Source organism: Phragmites australis, chromosome 10, assembly GCF_958298935.1.
Source record: "Phragmites australis chromosome 10, lpPhrAust1.1, whole genome shotgun sequence".
In the NCBI taxonomy this organism is placed as follows: Eukaryota; Viridiplantae; Streptophyta; class Magnoliopsida; order Poales; family Poaceae; genus Phragmites; species Phragmites australis.
In genome coordinates, this window is record NC_084930.1 from 1,183,643 (window position 1) to 1,203,323 (window position 19,681).

A 19,681-nucleotide genomic window follows, 5' to 3' on the forward strand; every position below is an offset into this window, starting at 1 on the left:
ATTGGAGGGATGGATAGCTTACGAGCTAGTGATTGTGTAGACACCACGTGCGCACCTCGATTCCTCCTCTTGAGGTGGGATTTTGAGGGAGAAGGAGAGAGTGCTTGAGAGAGAGGGAGAGGGGAGCTGCCCCTTTGCTTCTTTGGCCGGTTGAGCATGGGAGTGAGGGTGGGAGCAAGTGGCTGCACGTGAGAGAGAGAGAGAGAGTGAGGTGTGGGGTCAGGTGGTGGGTCCCACATGTTAGAGAAAAAGTCCATTTCAACTGCGAATCACATTCTTTTCTCTCTCAAATTTCTTTCTCTCATCCAAATGACTCAGAACAAAGTGCTCTAGTGTGCCTAAATAATTTACCTCGAAACTAATTATGGTGCTAATGATGCATGATTAAGTTTAATCATGCAATTACGAAATTTGGGACGTGACAAACCTCCCCCCTTAAAAAAGAATCTCATCCCAAGATTCGAAAATCCTTGGGAGAAGGTGATAGTGATGAACATAGACACGTGAGATGTTCTAATGTGCACGTAATTACAAGTTTTCAAAAAGCTCAGGATACTCAGAGCGGATCTTGTCCTCACACTCCCAAGTCGCTTCGTCCTCGGTGTGGTTGCTCCACTGGACTTTCACAAACTTGATAGAATGACGCCGAGTTTTGCATTCTACTTCATCTAATATCCGGATTGGTCGCTCACAATATGTAAGATCCAGTTGCAACTCTTGGTTTGCCACTTCAATGACTTCGGTTGGGATCCAAAGACATTTCTTCAGTTGCGATACGTGGAAGGCATTGTGAACGGCGGAGAGGGACGGAGGAAAGTCCAAATGATATACTACCTCTCCACCCAGGGCAACAATTCGGAATGGTCCCACCTAATGAGGCGCTAGCTTCCCTCTGACTTGAAAGTGACGAACCCCTTTGAATGGAGACACCTTGAGATACACGAAGTCTCCATTGGCGAATTCAAGATCTCGATGGCGACGATCCACATAGTTCTTTTGTAATGATTGTGCCGTGAGGAGACACTTACGAACTGTCAGAACATGCTCTTCTGTCTCTTTGACCAAATCCGGGCCTAGAAAAGCTTTTTCACCGAATTCGGACCAATTCAGGGATGTTCGGCATCTTCAGCCATAAAGAGCTTCTAACGGTGACATCTCAATACTTGATTGATAGCTATTGCTATATGAGAACTCGGCGAACGACAAGCAGATTTCCCACTTCTTCCCATATGTCTTCTAGAATTTGGTTCACCTGTTCAGTCTGACCATCGGTCTATGGGTGGTATGCAGTACTGTGAAAAGAGCTCGGTTCCCATAGCTTCATAGAGGCTCCTCCAGAAATGAGAAGTGAATTGAGTGCCACGATCAGAAATGATCTTCTTCAGAATCCCATGAAGGCAAACAATCCGAGTGAGATATAACTCCGCATATTGCTCGACCGAATACGTGGTTTTGATAGGAAGGAAATGAGCAGACTTTATATCGGTCCACAATGACTCAAATCGAGTCATAACCTTGAGAAGTCCTCGATAATCCGGCAATGAAATCCATGTCGATTTCCTCCCACTTTCAGGAGAGAATGGGTAAAGACTGGAGCGTACCGGCTGGCTTGAGGTGTTTGACATTGACTCTTCAGCTGACATCACACTCGGCAACATATCGAGTGATTTCTCGCTTCATGCGAGTCCACCAAAAACGTGGCTTGATACATTTTTGTGCTTCCTGGATGGATGTATAACAAAGAGTCATGAGCTTCATCTAGAATTTTCTTCCTCAATGTCTCAAATTTCGGAACCACTAGCCGGTTCCCAAACCATATGACACCTTGATTGTCCTCAAAAAAACACGTGGTCTTGCCTTCCTTCACCTTGTCTCTAATTTGGGTCATGCCCTTATCACCTTTTTAAGCTTGCTTGATTTCATCCAGAAGGGTGGACTTGATCTCTAGTTTAGTAAGAAAACCATCCGGAACCATTTCAAGTCCAAGCCAACGGAATTCATCACAAAGTGTGACATTTCTGGGCTTGATCACAAGATAATTGCATCGAACCTTCCAGCTTAAGGTATCGGCGCCCACATTCGCCTTGCCGGGATGATAATGAACTTCCAGCTCGTAGTCTTTGATCTATTCGAGCCATCTTCATTGCCTCATATTCAGATCCGTCTGAATAAAGATATAGTTGAGGCTTTTGTGATCCATATAGATAAGGCATAGATTCCCCAGCAGATAATGGCGCCAAATCTTCAGAGCGTGCACAGCCGCCGTAAGCTGTAAGTCATGAGTTGGATAGTTCTCTTCATGGCGCTTCAACTGTCGTGAGGTATAAGCAACAACTCTGCCCTTCTGCATAAGGACACATCTGAGGCCTTAGAGGACACATCAGAGGATTAGCTCACTAACTCCCTTAGGCTTTGGACTCATCCTCATCAGCCGATCGGAGGTAACATGCGACATGCCACGAAGGCAAAAACCATGCAAGTGAGGTAATCACTAGCGATCCATGAAGGCATCAGCCACAAGGGGCACCATATTCTCTGTGAGAAGCATTATCGAACAGCCACATAGGCATGGTAGTAGTAACGATGCCATGAAGGCGTCACGCCATGAAGGCAATGGAGCCACGAAGGCAAGGGTGATCACTATTGAGCGACGAAGGCTATGAACAAATAGTAGCAATCGACAATAGTGTTTCTTTGAATAACAACAAGCATCAACAGTATGGTGAGTACCATAACAACAAGGTCACCACAAGGCAGGACAATAGTAAGCCTCCATAACATGATGAGTACCATAACAGCAAGGCCACCACAGAACATGGCCATCCAATAGAAGCATCCAAGGTGAACTCACACACTCGTGGCAGTTCGACAAGCAAAGCCAGAGGATAAGAATTTTCAAAGGGGGCTCGCGTGACATAGGCATGCACACAGATGTACGGGCACACTAGCCTCGGACGACAGTGGCCAGAGATGTGCAAGCTTCTACGGCATAACGGTCGAAGCACATGAGCGTCCAGAACACGGCTGAAGCGCTTAGCTTCAACGATGAGTTTGGAGCCCATAGCTTTCACGATGCGTAGAAGAGCGAGGATCCTTGCGACACAACATCCGGGACGTGGCCTTGACAGCACAATGGCAGGAACAACAATGAGCTTCATGGCATAATGGCCGGCCACAAGCACAGAGAAAAAGCAAAAGGAGGCGGGTCCTGTCTTGGCTACCTGACAAAGGGGCAACCATAGGACGAGCTGTCGGCCGGGGATGATCAGCACAGTGGCACGAAGGAAGGTCAGCTCAGACAAAGAGCACAATAGCGCAGTAGCAACAACCGGAGCACACTCGCTTCAACAACGTGATCGGGGTACTGGCTGCAACGGTGTAACCGGATCACGGATCATGATGGCCAGCGCACAGAGGCTTCAACAGCGACGTCGGTGCATGTACCTGGGTCAAGCATAAGCGCAACAACGACATGACCCGACACATGGCACAAGCACGCGCATCTGACATAAACTGAGAGCTCATTAACGACGACAGGATGGTTAGTCGGCACAACATGGAGCAATTAAGCGGACTGGAGGGAGGACCGAAGCTAGGACTCACCAGAGAGGGTGACATCGGCCACATGGCTCCAGCAAATCGACATTGTCGTCGACGAGGGTGACTTAATCAAAGAACAATGACGATGAAGGGGATTTGAGTGCTCAGCATGCTCACGGCGTGCAAGGCAATGTGGTGGCGAGCTTGATGTGGTGGAGGCAACGAGGCGAGGCTTCGCCTGGGCTTCTTCTGATCCCCTTCTCCCTTCCCTGCCTTTTATAGAGGTTGTCGAGGTGCCCACAAGATAAGATATGGCCCAGATCAAACCGAATCCGTCGAGATTTCCCCGTGAATCATGGTCGCCTTTACTCTCCCGAGCCCCCTCACCTCTATGCCATATCTCCCCCGTCTGTCGGCCATGGAAACTCCCTCGCCACCACCATCTCTGACCACTCCAGGGTCCCCCTCGCCACCATCGATTCCGACCATTCCACCCACCCCTTGTGGCCCCACACCTTCGTCTGACAACGAAGAGGTAGCTCCAGCGCTAGGGAGTTTAGATGGGGCATAGTCCGACTTCGGATCGACCTCCTCCTCATCCATCGACTTAGATTAGGAACACTTCCTGGAAAAGCTAGCACCAAAGATGCACCAACACGAGGAGGAGGAAGAAGAGGAGGAAAAGGACAACGAGGAGGAGCACGATTGCGACGAGGAAGATGAGGACGTGCACGACAAGTCAAGCGACAACGATGATGACGTCCCTGATGACTTCTTTGTCATCGGCAATTCCAATGGGGAGGCATAGGCGGTTGTCTGGTGGTTCTTTTGTGACAACCGACGGTCCAAAGTTCTTTTGCGCGCGTGGCCGGCGGATTGTTTCTTTTGGTTGTACAGTGACTACTAGTTATAATGATGAGGGTCTTAAGTTCTATTACAAAATGAGGCATTCAAACATCGGAACAATTCGATATAATGATGAGGGTCTTAAGTTCCATTATAAAATGTGAAATGAAGTTATCGTATATGATTATCTCGGTTCATATTTTTTATCAAATGCCTCATTTGATGCGTTATGGTCTCTCAACTTTTTTATTTCAAAATGCGTGTCTATGTCGCTACCATTTTTCATGTTAATGGTCCAGATCTCTCTATCATGTTAGCTACATTAGTGGCAACTCCTACACTACACTCAAATTGTCTGTGTGACTTACATGTGGGCCCAATGGCACTCTATCCTGTCCAATACTAAAAGGTGGTGTAAAGTAAGGATTCATGGGCTAAAACCTGATGCAAGGTGCAACAAAGGTTTAAATTTGGTGCAATATAATAATATGGTTTCAAAACAAAGTGTTTTGTGCAATTCACTCAATAGTATAAGCGCGTGAATATCGAAACTCTTGCAAAATGAGCTCAAAGATCACATATGGTTGTTAAATAAAAAAAAAAAATCACTATTGGTTATCATTCCATTGCAAGTAAGCTTGTGTTCGATGACAAAATTAACCAGCTCGAGCCCAAAATAAGCAAAATAGTAAATACAATTACGGGAACAGCTGGTGCTCCAAATGTTCAATTTTCTAGAGGGACAGCAGCGCTGGTTTCGTCGTGTCCGTATCCAAAAGTTGACATGGGACAGCAAAAGAAACAAACGCTTCAACTTTAGCCATGCATGTTTTGTACATTTGCGAGTTTGAAATGCGCGCTAGGCAGTGCAAGTGAGCTAGACGAGCATAAAAAATGGAGCACCTAGGCAAGCGTCTAAAACAAAATTTAGCCGGGAGATTTGAGGCTTGTGGTTATGTCCCGTTTGGAATCCAACTTTCTAAAACAGGCCTTCAAAGTTTTAAAAAATCGTACACAGTTGGTAATTCTTAAAATAAAGATATGAAAGCTGTAAAACAGTTGCATCCAACCATTTCATTACTAGCTACCTAAATTTCAAGATGTGCTTAGTTTTCCTTAACTTGTGTTCATTGCCATAAAATTCAATTGAATTCCATCCTTTCCAAATCCAAATCTCTAGTTTATCTGTTTCACACCGGACCTCCTTTTTTAACCATATTTCCACAAGGAAGATGATGAAAGTAAAGAATGAAGAAATTGCTCGGTACCCCTTGCACATTATTGGACATTGACTTCTCATTCTTCTCTAGGGAGTAGTGAACCAAAAAAATGGCGAGGCCCCGTTTGGAACAGAGATTTTTCAAATGAATTTTGCAGGATTCCCATTCCTCCATTTTGCTGATATCATTGTGGGTTTGGAACGAAGGAATGGACGAGAAACTTTCAGAGGAAAGACGAGCAAACCTGTACTTTTGGAGGAATGGAAAAATGAGCTCTAAGCTCATGGAAATCTTTCTTGCAACACTCACGGGTGCGCTCTCGCACTAATCAAGCTTACCTGGCGTTCTTCTTCCTCATCCGAGAGCTACAGTGTTAACTTAGCTTTGACTTTTGACTTCATGTTTTGACCATTGATTTGTGCGAATAATTCTAAGCATGTAACATTTGTAAAGTATTTTATGATAAATCCAGCGAGAATATATCCAGTTTACTTTAGTAAATATTATGTAACTAATTGCTAGTCAAAGTGTGAACTTAAAAGTCAAAATTGTTAGTTATTAGAAAACAGAGGAAGTATAATTCTTGTGTTATAAATTCCTACGATTCAAATAGCATAATTTTCCATTCTTATGTTTTATATTTTGCATTCATTCATTACAAACAAAGATTGACAGAGTGGAGCCCATAAGCGAAAACGACCAGCAGGGATGAGCTGCAAGCAAGGTACGGTGTAGGATGGATGGAAACGAAAGAAAATTTTATATCCTATTCTACAAAAGACTATCTCTTCTGTATTGATACGTGTTTACTCTCTGCTCTTCAGACTAGCTATTAGATCACAAAATAGATATTATAAAAAAATATCACGAGAATCTTTCTTAATAACTATAAAATTTACTTCCGATGGAAACGACCATCCATGAGCATTGATTAATTCTCATCGTAGTACTACTTTCTTCAATAATGTTCTTGTCCTTTCAGTACTAGATTACGCAAATAATGTAGTAATACAGCTAGTATAAGTGAATCACTTTTCTTATATTAATTTCTACATTTGTTTTCTAGCTTCATTTAACTGAGCATAGAGCTTCCAGTTAGTTACCGTGTGTTTGGTTAGACGAAGGAGTATAAGCGATGGAATTGTTCAGGATGAGGTCTCGTCTCCAAGTTTGGTTGGTTGAATCCAATCAAATCATCTTGGATAGAGTGATGCATTTTTAGAAATATTACATCCAGATATTGAACGATCCCGTGCATAAAAATTGGCCGAACGACTCTATATAGGTTCTGTCAACTCCATAATCACTTATTATTAGTGATAATCAGTGGTTATTAAGGATTTTTAGTTGAACATTAGTTATAATGAGATGTTATTAACCATAACTAATTATTATTATTATAAGTATTTAGTGATGATTATTGACAACTTATGTTATGATTAACTGGAATTAGTAATGATTAGTATTATTTAGTATAGTTTATTGATAATAACAGATATAAAAATTATTATTTTAGTTATTTATGGATATAATGCATGGCTTTTAAGCAACTAAATATATTCTCGTATCATTCTATACATCCAACCAAATATATTTTCGTACTATCTCATAAATCTAACCAAACAAACTACATGTACCACCTCACCCACAGCCATCACATCTCATATCAACCAAACTACCTTACTCATGCATCTTGCCACGTTTTGATACGCCTCAAGTTAGGCAGGTTTTTGGTTTCATAGCCACACCTGTGCCAAAATTCTTTTTTCACCAACCTGGTTCCATGTGAAAATGATTCAAAAAAAGTGTGGCAAAATTCACCTAAACTTGTCAAAGTAAATTTGATGGACTACGCTTAGGCAAGTTTAGCAAGAGAATGTGGCAAATGTCGGCAACCATAGTACAAACTTAAATTCTTGCCGAGCGAAATAATCATCGGAAGTCAAGATTTCTCTTCCGAATGTCTCGACTATAATCAACCCGATTACCTCACTTATTCGTGTGTAATAGGGCCGTTAGTTAGTCGCGATACTGTTACAATTTTTTTAAAAAACTATAAATAACGTATTACAAGTAACATTATGGTGATCTCAACAATCACTGGGCTCATAAATTTGGGTGTGAAAGAGAGATTTCCCTATAGTAGTGAGAGAGAGAGAGAGAGAGAGAGAGAGAGAGAGAGAGAGAGAGAGAGAGAGAGAGAGAGAGTAGTTAGTTAAAGTGTTGGGTCATCAAGTCTAGCAAAGTGTACTTATTTTGAAAGCAGGAGCACATGTGGAATCCACGGCCTGTGTGCGCATAGCCGTTGAGACCGCCCCACCACTCCACTGCCGTCCAGATCCCATCCGACGGTCCCTATCCCACGACCGTTGCGTTTAAACGGCTCGGACAGAGCCGCAGCAGCAGCCCTTCCCCTTGCGGCCGGGCCCAATTACTACTACTGACGCGTCTCGGTCTCGCCTGCCCCTATTTTATCGCTCCCGTGTCCCGTCTCTCTCCTCCGCTCCCAGCCTCCTCCTTCCTACCAGAAGAGCGGCCACCACCGGCATCGGCATCGGGAGTGAGAGAGAGAGAGGTCGCGGTGCCCTTCTCTCTCAAATCTTGTCTCGGTAGGACGATCAGTACCAAGGTTCGTCAGATTTCCCTCTCTCTCTCTTCTCCGTGGGTTCTGTAGCGGTGCCATCCGGGCCGTGGGAAAGAATGGTTCTTGGATGCGTTCTTGAAAGGGAGTTCGAGTTTGCTTGGAGGGAGGGTCTGGATCGTTTCTTGATCTTTTTTTGCGCTGGATTTGGTTTCGTGAGCTGGCTTCTCCTTGGATCTCCGGTTACATTGAGTAATTCAGGGGAAAGATTGGCTGAAAGCGATTACATACCGAGGATTCTTTCAAGTCGTAGGGGCCCGCCCGATCTGCTCTTGATGGGTTCCTTGGCCTAGTATTTTTCTTGGATCTCCTCTGCACTTTCAATTCCGTTAAAGGAACTAGCTGTTCCTTTGAAAGGCATGTCCTGGAAGTTCTTTTCTTGCGACCTTCTAGGCTGCCATATATCAAAGTTCCCTCTTTTGCGGGGTGGGTTTCTTGAGCTATCAAACATATAACTAGTAGCTCAACAGGATTTCTTTGTTGATTTGACTTCGAATTCTTAGCGTTTTCATCGATTTCTTGACCTGTCTACCTGCCAAAATTGTCGTTTGTGGGTCCTTCCCGACGTCCGACGGAATATCAGGAGAGATTCAAACCGAAAGGCCATGCCTTTTGCAGATCCATGCATGCGACTTGGCATTATGCAGTCATGACACCTAATGCTGGTCCTTGTTTCTTCGATTTCTAATGTAGAATTCGGTTTGACTTTCTTGCTGCAGGAGTTCACCAGTAATGGAGAATCGTGTGCACGCGATGAAATCTGAAAACTATCACCAAGGTATCAACTTTCTCCGATTCTCTGAAACGTATGCTATTCAGTGTAGATAGGTTTGTTGCTGTTCCAAGAATAATCTCAATCTGCGCCGACTCTTTCGAGAAGGTGTTGCAATGGAGGGCGTCAAGTTTGTGCCGGAGGCGGCGAATACGAACCGGAGAGTCCTGCGTGATATAAAGAACATCATAGGAGGCCCTCACCAGCACTTGGCTGTGACCAAGAGGGGACTGTCAGAGTAACCCACCGATCTACAGCCAAATTTGAATTTTAGCTTGCATGTGCTGGATCTCGAAGTGGTTTACATTTCGTTCCATGTTTCAGAAAATATGTTGCTGCTGTGGATCCTATTAAGGATCAAAATAGCTTTGGTGGACACCGTCCCGTTACCAGGTTTGCAGCTGTTCCTCACTTTAACTGACCATTCAGGATCGAATTTTGATGGAAGGTTAATGAAGTGTGACTTGCTCTTTTGGCAGAAAGTTTGCTGCAACATTGTCAAACCAACCTACAAGTGCCCATCTGGTAATATTCATTAAAGTAATTCAAATTGTTGCTATTTTGATAATTTCTGCCACATGCACTGATGTTCATTTCTCTAAACTTTCCCATTATACAACTTAATATTGTTGTGGGAGCCAGATATTGGAATACTATGTACTGTGTGTTTTGATAATTCGCTGAGAGATGCTGCCGCTTCTTATAGTAAATATGCACTGCTGTTCATTTCTCTAAACTTTCCCATTATATAACTTAATATTGTTGTGGGAGCCAGATATTTGAATGTTATGTACTTTGTGTTTTGATAATTCTCTGAGAGATGCTGCTGCTTCTTATAGTAAATACGGCAACTCAAATATTCAATCTGTGCAGTGTGAAAGCAGCTCTTGTGAACTTTAAATTTTCTCTTTGAAGCCACATATGTTAAATTCAGATTTTGCTAATGGCAGATCATGTTTTGATCTATGCACTGAATCTTCTTATTTGTACTGACCGCTCTTTTATGTAGTGTAATCTTGAATGGGCATATACATAGAATTTGAATATGCTATGATTTTTTTTATCCTTTTCCTGCCACATAAATGCCGTACAATTTTGACAAGTCATAGTATTCAAGTATCAGCTCAGATATTTAAAATTATTGTGCAGGCGCCCATTGGAAGTGAGAGGCAGAAAAGAAATGCAGAGACAGCATTTCACACTCGTGCAGATATGGAAAGCAGCCAAAGCACCAAGATGTCTGATGACATTCCCTTCCAGATGCTATCTGAGATGGACGAAGTGGTAAATCTACCATCATATATTCAGAACACATTATTTAGCCCTTTGTATACGTAGTAGATGTACATCTGTCCATTGTCACTAATACTTGTCATTTCAGATGACTTCTGAGCTGAAAGAGATCGAGATGGAAGATATTGAGGAGGCAGCACCTGATATTGACAGCTGCGATGCAGGAAACTCTCTTGCAGTGGTTGACTACGTTGATGAAATTTACAGCTTCTACAGAAGAACTGAGGTAGAATTTTGAGACCCATCCCGAAGTTATTTGCAATTACCATGTTTCTTAACCTGTGTGATCTCATTGCAAAATCTTGTATACGTAGGGTTCAAGCTGTGTCGCTCCTAATTATATGTCAAGTCAGACTGATATAAATGAGAAGATGCGTGGAATTCTTATTGACTGGCTGATTGAGGTGAGAATTTTAACCTCAATCTGTGTTGCTCGTAATTATTAGTGCATTCAGTTTCAGTATTCTTCACATGGTTTTGAACATCTCAGCATTCCATGCTTCCATGTGCAATGCAGGTGCATTATAAATTAGAGCTGTTGGAGGAGACACTGTTTCTTACTGTGAATATCATAGACAGATTCTTGGCACGTGAAAACGTGGTGCGAAAGAAGCTTCAGTTGGTTGGTGTGACTGCTATGCTACTTGCATGCAAGTACGAAGAAGTGAGTGTCCCTGTTGTAGAGGATTTGATCCTGATTTGTGATCGTGCCTACACAAGAGCTGATATACTCGAAATGGTAACAATGCTAACATGTTGTTTTTCAGCAAAAAGAAAGACAAAAACATCAGAGAACTGACATTGACATTTCTGCAGGAGAGGATGATAGTGAACATACTCAAGTTCAACATGTCAGTGCCAACTCCATACTGTTTCATGAGAAGGTTTCTTAAGGCAGCAAATTCTGACAAGAAGGTTAGATACGAGATGCACACTACTTATAGTGGTTGACAAATGTTGTAGCTATAGCTTTTTTATTTAGTACATTGACCCTGACACAAATGTTTGTCATCTACAACTGGATCAGCTGGAGCTCATGTCTTTCTTCATGATCGAGCTGAGCCTTGTCGAATACGAGATGCTGAAGTTCTGCCCGTCTATGCTAGCAGCTGCCGCCATCTACACAGCTCAGTGCACCTTGAATGGGTTCAAGTCCTGGAACAAATGCTGTGAGATGCACACAAAATATTCTGAAGAACAGCTGATGTAATTGACCTCCCTACTCGTTACATCTCATATGTCATACCAATTCAGATTATGCTTTTGTACTTACAGTTACATGGTTCCTTCCGCCTTGCAGGGATTGCTCCAGGATCATGGTTGTACTACACCAAAGAGCAGCTCTCGGGAAGCTTACTGGGGTTCATAGAAAGTATAGCACTTTTAGGTATGGCTGTGCAGCAAAATCGGAAGCAGCGACCTTCTTGCTGGAAGCTTGCTAGAACTAATTGGCTGGTTATACACACTCTAACTACTTCATTGAGAGAGTGAAAGAGGGGTGTATATAGAGGCTGCCTCGATTAAATTACAGAGGGGGTCTGCATATATGCATATGCAACAGCTGTTGCAGCAACCATTTGATGGGCTGGGTTGGTGTGCTTAGTTTCAATAACTTAACATCGATGAAAATTGCTTTATGTTGTTTAGGTTATTTCCAATTATATTCATTGGAATTTAATTCTTACATTGTATCTTGGGAATTCGTCATTTGTTCTGTGACACCTGCAATCTGAAAATAAACAGTAGTTGAATTTCCTGTTCAGTTGCCCCAATGATCCTTGATTCGCAGAAATTATTCTCCTTACTGTAGCATTTCATGTTGTGCTTGCTTTGCACTAGCAGCATAATAGGCCAGGTGTGGACGGCACGCCCTTCACCATCGTTGTTCATATCTCAGTGTTAGCACTTAGCAGTCTCGTATCTGAGCACAAAGCTTTTATTTTATCATCCCCTACTGTAACACCTCAAGTTCGGAGTGCTACTTCAATCAACCTATAAAACCATTGAACCTAAAAACATAGAAATCCTACAAGGTATAATTGAAGAGATAAATAAAATTTATGTATCAGCACACTAGCAACATAGAAATCCTAGCAAACGAGGAGCATGTCTCGATCATACACACGGGTCAAAATACACAATAGGACTAAGTGTCGCTATCGGACAACATAACAAGATTTAAATAAAAGCTAAAGGTGAATGTGCAAACGACGTGCAGCTACCCATCTTGTATGTTCATACGAATTGCTTTAACTATTTAGCTATAGTTAATTAAGCATTTATCTTTAACAAAGATATTAAGATGGGCATATTAACATTATTTGAAAAATATAATTAAGACAATACAACATCCATATGCTATAATCCGTTAGCTAAGATTTCATCATGGTAGTATCATCCAAAATGGTATTAAAGACTCTTTGTCAACATAAGATCGACATCAATAACTTTAAAGTAAAGATTTTGATATGAATGCATATGTATGCACATGACATGCTCTTCCTCACCTTTACCTCTCCACGGGCAATATAAGGGAGTGCGTCGTACCCCTCCATAAAAAAACGTACGGCGTTATAACGGTATGGTCGCGACCATAAGACGGTAATAAACTTTCAATGCAAAATGGCATGCTTATGATATGCTTTAGGCATAACAACAACATAACTTTCAAGAAGTGCATAATACTTCAAGAATTGCATACTATAATAATGAACAACTGCAAGTGACATATCTCACTTCCTGCACTTCATAACTCAAGAATTAGGTAAACTTTGGGAAAAGTGAATATTAAGGCAACAAGCTCATGCATAACCGAAAAACATAACTTCCAACATAGGTATATACTTCATGATTCGCATACGAAAAATATGAAGAATGGCAAGAAATAAGACATGACCCACATCCTTTACCTCATAATCCAGGGAAAACGTTGAATCTTCAGAAGGCAGAAAGTAACACACTCACATTTAATTTAATAAATTATTAGTAAGTGCGGCAATTAAAAGATGGAGTCAACCAAATAACAAGTTAAAACGTAGCAATCCGCTATATTCACTTGCTTTCACCGACTGACGATGACAGGAACTAGCTACATCTTAAAGCGGCACCACCTAAACTGTAACACCCTAGGGTCCACCACAAGCCCGAAGTGCCACTAAACCAAGCTACAAGACTGCCGAGCCTTAAAGAAAAGTTCTCCAGTACCTCCCCTATAACTAGAGGTACAACTAACCAACCATCACATAGCGAGAGATAAATAAATCATCACACTAACATAAATAAGCATTCTAGCAAAATGAGGAACAAACCTTGATCATACTTTCATTCCACAACAAGGCAAACATACAACACACTAACTAAGAGGCACCAAATTGACATTACACCCTAAAAGACAACGAGTGGAGGTGATTTGTGCAAAAGCCGTGTTGCTACCCATCTCACATGCTCGACGTCACTACGACGTCACCGCAAGGCGCACCTAGAAAGATAGTAAGGGTGAGATTCAAAAATCTGAGCAAGTGAATTACTTTAACAAGCTATTGAGCTATAGTTGATTAAACATTCATCCTTAACAGAGATATTAAGCTAAATAGGTTAATATTATAAAAAACATAAATAAGCCTGATAATACAATATCCACATGCTATCATCCGCTAGCTAAGATTTCATCTTAGTAGTATCATCCAAAACGACATTAAAGACTTCCTGGCATCATAAGATTGACATTGATGTATTTAAAGTAAATATATCCATATGAATGCACATGTATACACATGTTATGCTCTTCCACACCCTTACCTCTTCCCGTCGCCGCTCGTCAGCAGACCTCGCGCCCCGCGCCTCGCCTCGCGCCCCGTGCAGCCTCCCCGCGCCCCGCGCCGCGCAGACCTCGCCCCGCGCGCCCGCTCCGTCGCCACCCCTACAAAAGGTGGTGAACAGTGCCTTCACCCACCTCACTCCTACTCATTCTCTCTCTCTCTCTCTCTCTCTCTCTCTCTCTCCCGAGCCCCTCCGCACCCCGCCGCCTCTCTCTCCGAGCGCGTCGCCGCCGGTGAGCTCCCCGGCCCCCTTCCTCCCTCTTCCTCTCCCCCTTTCCCTCCCCTTGGGAGTACCTGGAACTCCGGTCATCGGCCGTCGCCCTCCTGACGCCGGGCCGTCGCTTCCCGTCGCTCCCCGTCGCTGGGCCACCGCCCTCCCGCTGCCAGCCGCCGGCCTCCTCGGCCTCGGCCGCCTGCCGGCCAGATCCGGCCGGCAAGGCCCGCCACCGCCCTCAGCCGCCGCGCCGCCGCCACCGCCATCGCCGCCCGAACCGCCCCTTCCTCTCTCTCCCTCCCGTTCTCTCTCTGCTGCCCGAGCCGCCCCTCTCCACTCTCTCTCTCTCTTTTATCTCTCTCCCCTCTGTGTAGCTGACAGGTGGGCCCCTTTGCTAGCTGAGCCGAGCCGCCCATTTTAGCCTGAGCCGAGCCACCGAGCCCACCGACAGTCGAGCCTGAGCCGTAAAATGGAGCCGAGCCGAGTCGTGAGCCGACCCAAACAGAATATTCCTGGAATATTCTCCCATTTTCTTTTTCTGAATTTCCCTCCCGGTAAAACTTTCGAAGCCCGTTTCTCCTCCGTCCTAACTCTGTTATCATCAATTCTTTCACTGATATTCATCTAAATTCGAGATATACCCAATCATGAATATTTCATAATTTTTGTAAATTATTTGGTCATTGTTTTAATTGTTTGATTGATTGTGTCTTTGTCGTTGTTGCGATTATTAGAGGAAGGAGCATTCGAGGAAGACCCCGAAGACCCGGAGTTTGAAGAAGGAGCAGACGAGGACTTCAACGAAGGCAAGTCCTACAACCGTTGATCATGTTGATCCTATGTTTTTAAATACAACCCGTAGAGCCATTGTTTCAAACAATAGGAGTATGCATGACTAGATTAATAATTGTGATTTTAAGAAATGCTAGAATATTTATGACCCAGCTTGTTTATCCCATGCCTTGTCATTGTCACCTATATTCCGTTGAAACCCTAGAAGGTTCCCAACATCAACTATAATGATTGTTTGGATGAATGCTTGTTTACTAGTATGCTTAGGATTGCTTTGCTCAAAAGAAAGAACTAGATTATTTACATGCGATAATCATGCTTTACAATGTGAAGTGATGCGTGCTTGGTGCGTGTGCGTGTAAAACTTGTGTTCTTGTGAAAACTCTAGAGTAGTGTTGACGAGGGTGAGTAAGGTGCCCCACGAAGGTGGGAACTACCTTGGAGCAAGGTTCGCCTTTGTGGTGTTCTTGCTGGGAGACTCTTGCCTCGATCGTATAAGGACCGGTTCGCTGTGACATCTCACCTAGTATCCACTCGTACAACCACATGGCCTGTATGGGCAGGACTTGACCTAACCCCTCTGACTTAGTGCGGTACCCACCCGGAGGCCAATAGTGGCAATGGGGACCAGGAGAAGACTTGGGTAGTGTGTAGCCCAAGGTCCGGCTGGTGATATTGATTGAGGCTATGTCAAAGTCTTGGGATTGCTAAGTGGTTCTTCCCGTGAATCTTCTAAAGCCCTTGGTATCTTAGTGCCCCATGGGTGGATATTGTGGCTTCGTTGTGAGGTCGTTGCGTCTCGTTATGACAGCTTCACCAGTTGCTAAGGTGGGAGCCTGTGCATATTTTATAGGTAAAGTGTACAACCTCTGCAGAGTGTTAAACCTATCCGGATAGCCGTGTCCTCGGTCAAGGACGTGCTATGGTTTGATCACAATGATTACCTTGGTGTGTGAGTGGGCTGTGTGCCCGTGTTTTCACAAAAGAAGGGTTTTGGCTTTGTGCCCTAAGCCTCCTGGACTGTGTGTCCGCTGGCAAAGTCTTGTGGGAACTGGCGGGACGGATGTAGCTCCCCCACGGCCGTCAACCCCCATAAGCTCAACTTATGTGTTCTCTTCGGAAATATTTTTATTAAAGTTAGTCTTTGCAAAATGAACCTTGCATCAACAAAACTAGCTTTCCGCAAAACCTAAAAGACTCTACATCTTGGTACTCTCGAACACAAGGACATGGACTTCACATCTGATCTTGGTACTCTCGAACACAAGGACATGGACTTCACATCTGTTGGTGCCATGCTCTTGGTACTCTCGTCCACGGTATTCTGGACACTGAGCATACCCAAACCTCATCAGCGTCTCCCAAAGGATGAGGGGAAAGCCTTGCACGTCCAAGCAGTAGGTGGTGGTCCATCCGTCTCCTTCCATATGCCAAAGTTTTGAAGAACATAAATGAGTTGGGATTGAGGAAAAACTTTTGTTAAAATAGAGCATCAAGGTATATAGGCAATAGGGGTAAGAAAATTTTGTCAAAATAGTTTGTTATAAAATTATTACTCCTTTACTCGACCAATCCTAGGGTTTTGCCCTACAGTCAAGCATGGCTCTGATACCACTCTGTCGGACCCCTCCTTTGGGGTCACCTCGTGTAGCTCATACCAATCCCTGTATCAATAGCTGGTACGCACGAACTCCAACAAAAGTAGATATCACAGTCATACATCGAATAAAAACAATAATAGAGTACAACACAGAGTTCATTACAACAGAAACCCGTAGGCATAAATTAATCAAACCCTCGAATCACAACGGAAACACACAAAAGCGACTCAAACCCTACAGGCAGCTTGAGTGCAGACAAAACCGGCTTCTCTAATCTTCATCTTCTCTTTCGACGAAGTCAGCCTCTGGATCATCTGGATCCACAATTAGCAAGTGTGAGTACGTAAGGTACTCAGCAAGTCCTACCTCAAGGGGGAAAATTAGACGCTTAAAGGTAGATCAAGGATAAAGCTGTAGAGTCTTTTAGGTTTTGCGAAAAGCTAGTTTTATTGATGCAGGGTTCATTTTGCAAGGACTAACTTTAATAAAAATACTTCCGAAGAGAATACATAAGTTGAGCTTATGGGGGTTGACGACCCTGGGGGAGATATATCCGTCCCGCCAGTTCCCACAAGTCTTTTGCCAGCGGACACACAGTCCAGGAGGCTTAGAGCACAAAGCCAAAACCCTTCTTTTTGAAAACACGGGCACACAACCCACTCACACACCAAGGAGATACTCACGCCGAAAAGCTAATCATTGTGACCAAACCATAGCACGTCCTTGACCGAGTACACAGCTATCCGGATAGGTTTAACACTCTGCAGAGGTTGTACACTTTACCCACAAGATATGCACAGGGCTCCCACCTTAGCAACTGGTGAAGCTGTCATAACGAGATGCAACGACCTCACAACGAAGCCACAATATCCACCCATGGGGCACTAAGATACCAGGGGCCTTAGAAGATTCACGGGAAGGACCACTTAGCAATCCCAAGGCTTTGATATAGCCTCAATTAATATCACCAGCCGGACCTTGGGCTACACACTACCCAAGTCTTCTCCTGGTCCCCATTACCGCTACCGGCCTCCGGGTGGGTACCGCACTAAGTCAGAGGGGTTAGGTCAAGTCCTGCCCATACCGGTCATGTGGTTGTACGAGTGGATACTAGGTGAGATGTCACAGCGAACCGGTCCTTATATGATCGAGGCAAGAGTCTCCTAGCAAGAACACCACAAAGGCGAACCTTGCTCCAAGGTAGTTCCCACCTTTGTGGGGCACCTTACTCACCCTCGTCAACACTACTCTAGAGTTTTCCCAAGAACACAAGTTTTACACGCACACGCACCAAGCACACATTACTTAACATTGTAAAGCATGCTTATCACATGTAAATAATCTAGTTCTTTCTTTCGGGCAAGGCAATCCTAAGAATACTAGTAAACAAGCATTCATCCAAACAGTCATTATAGTTGATGTTGGGATCCTTGTAGGGTTTTAACGGAATAAAGGTAACAATGACAAGGCATGAGATAAACAAGCTGGGTCATAACTATTCTAGCATTTCTTTAAAAATCACAACTATTAATCTAATCATGCGTACTCCTTTTGTTTGAAACAATGGCTCTACGGGTTGTATTTAAAAACATAGGATCAACATGAACAACGGTTGTAGGACTTACCTTCGTTGAAGTCCTCGTCTTCTCCTTCTTCAAACTCCGGGTCCTCGGGGTCTTCCTCGAATGCTCCTTCTTCTAATAATCGCAACAACGACAAAGGCACAATCAATCAAACAATTAAAACAATAACCAAACAATTTACAAAAATTATGAAATTGACATGATTGGATAGATCTCGAATTTAGATGAATATCGGTGGAAGAATCGACGAAAACGGAGTTAGGACAGAGGAGAAACGGGCTTCGGAAGTTTTGCCGGGAGAAAAATTCAGAAAAAAAGAAAATGGGAGAATATTCCAGGAATATTCTGTTTGGGTCGGCTCACGGCTCGGCTCGCGGCTTGGCTCGACTCGGTTTCACGGCTCAGGGCTCGGTTTTGGGCTCGGCTGAGGCTCAGCGGAGTCGGCTCGGCTCGGCTCAGCTGTCGATGGGCTCGGCTCGGCTCGACTAATGTGGGGCCCACTCGTTAGCTGTGGAGAGAGAGGGGGTATAAAAGAGAGAGAGAGGAGAGGGCCGGCCGGCTCGGCTGCGAAGAGCACGAGCGGGCGAGAGAGAGGGAGGGGCAACGGGCGGGGCGTCGCGCCGGCGCGGCGGCGGCGGAGCACTGGCCGGGGGTGGCGGTGACCGGAGGGAGGCGACGGACCGAGGAACGGCTTTGGCCGGCGCGAAGAAGCGGCGACGGCGCACTAACGGCAGAGCGGCGGCGGCCGACGGTAGGAGGGACCCAGGTACGCTCTCGGGGGGGAGGGAAAGGAGGGAGAGGGAAGGGGAGAAGGGGGGGCAGGGCGGGGCTCACCGGCGGCGGCGCTCGGAGTGAGGTGGTGAGGCGGCGGAGCGCTCGGGGCGAGAGAGAGAGGTAGTGGGGGTGAGGTGGAGGAGGCACTGTTCATCGTATTTTATAGGGGTCGGCGACCGGGCGGCGGGCGGGGCGAGGTGGCTCGGGGCGCGAGGTGATGGCGCGGGGCGCGAGGACTGCCGGCGCGGGGCGACAGGATGGCAGGCACGGCGCGGCGCGGCAGGCGGCAGTGGCAGACGAGTCACGGGGAGGGGATGGAGGAGAGAGGAAGGGAGAGGAAGGAGAGAGAGAGAGAGAAAGGGGAAGGGGAAGAGAAATTTAGGGATTTGACAAAAACGCCACAACAAAAAAGCAAAAGAAGACATGCTAATACGACCAAAAACCCCACAAACAAGGCGATATAAAAAATGATGGAGAGACATCTACCACTTTGCTTGTAAGATGTTGAGAAATAACTTCATCTAACGAGGTCAAAGCCGAACAACAAAACAACACACGAACAAATTCTCGGTGGATGATAGCACTGT

General features: G+C 44.6%; 1 protein-coding gene across 1 annotated transcript; it reads left to right on the forward strand.

Moving 5' to 3' along the window:
- The first annotated feature begins 8,025 nt into the window (after window positions 1-8,025).
- On the forward strand, window positions 8,026-12,068 carry LOC133930041 (cyclin-B2-2-like). The gene is made up of 12 exons (XM_062376735.1): window positions 8,026-8,235; window positions 8,967-9,025; window positions 9,128-9,257; window positions 9,344-9,412; window positions 9,499-9,544; window positions 10,169-10,303; window positions 10,401-10,538; window positions 10,627-10,716; window positions 10,830-11,051; window positions 11,129-11,227; window positions 11,340-11,518; window positions 11,613-12,068. Exons 2-12 carry the CDS (start codon window positions 8,980-8,982, stop codon window positions 11,752-11,754), a joined length of 1,296 nt encoding a protein of 431 aa, XP_062232719.1. The 5' UTR covers window positions 8,026-8,235; window positions 8,967-8,979; the 3' UTR covers window positions 11,755-12,068.
- The last annotated feature ends 7,613 nt before the right edge of the window (window positions 12,069-19,681 follow it).

Bases quoted from the DNA above. Each gene is read 5' to 3' on its own strand.
- LOC133930041 (XM_062376735.1), top strand. From the start codon at position 8,980: ATGGAGAATCGTGTGCACGCGATGAAATCTGAAAACTATCACCAAG. The intron at 9,413-9,498 runs GTTTGCAGCTGT...CTCTTTTGGCAG, and splicing joins GGACACCGTCCCGTTACCAG to AAAGTTTGCTGCAACATTGT. The intron at 11,228-11,339 runs GTTAGATACGAG...CAACTGGATCAG, and splicing joins CAGCAAATTCTGACAAGAAG to CTGGAGCTCATGTCTTTCTT.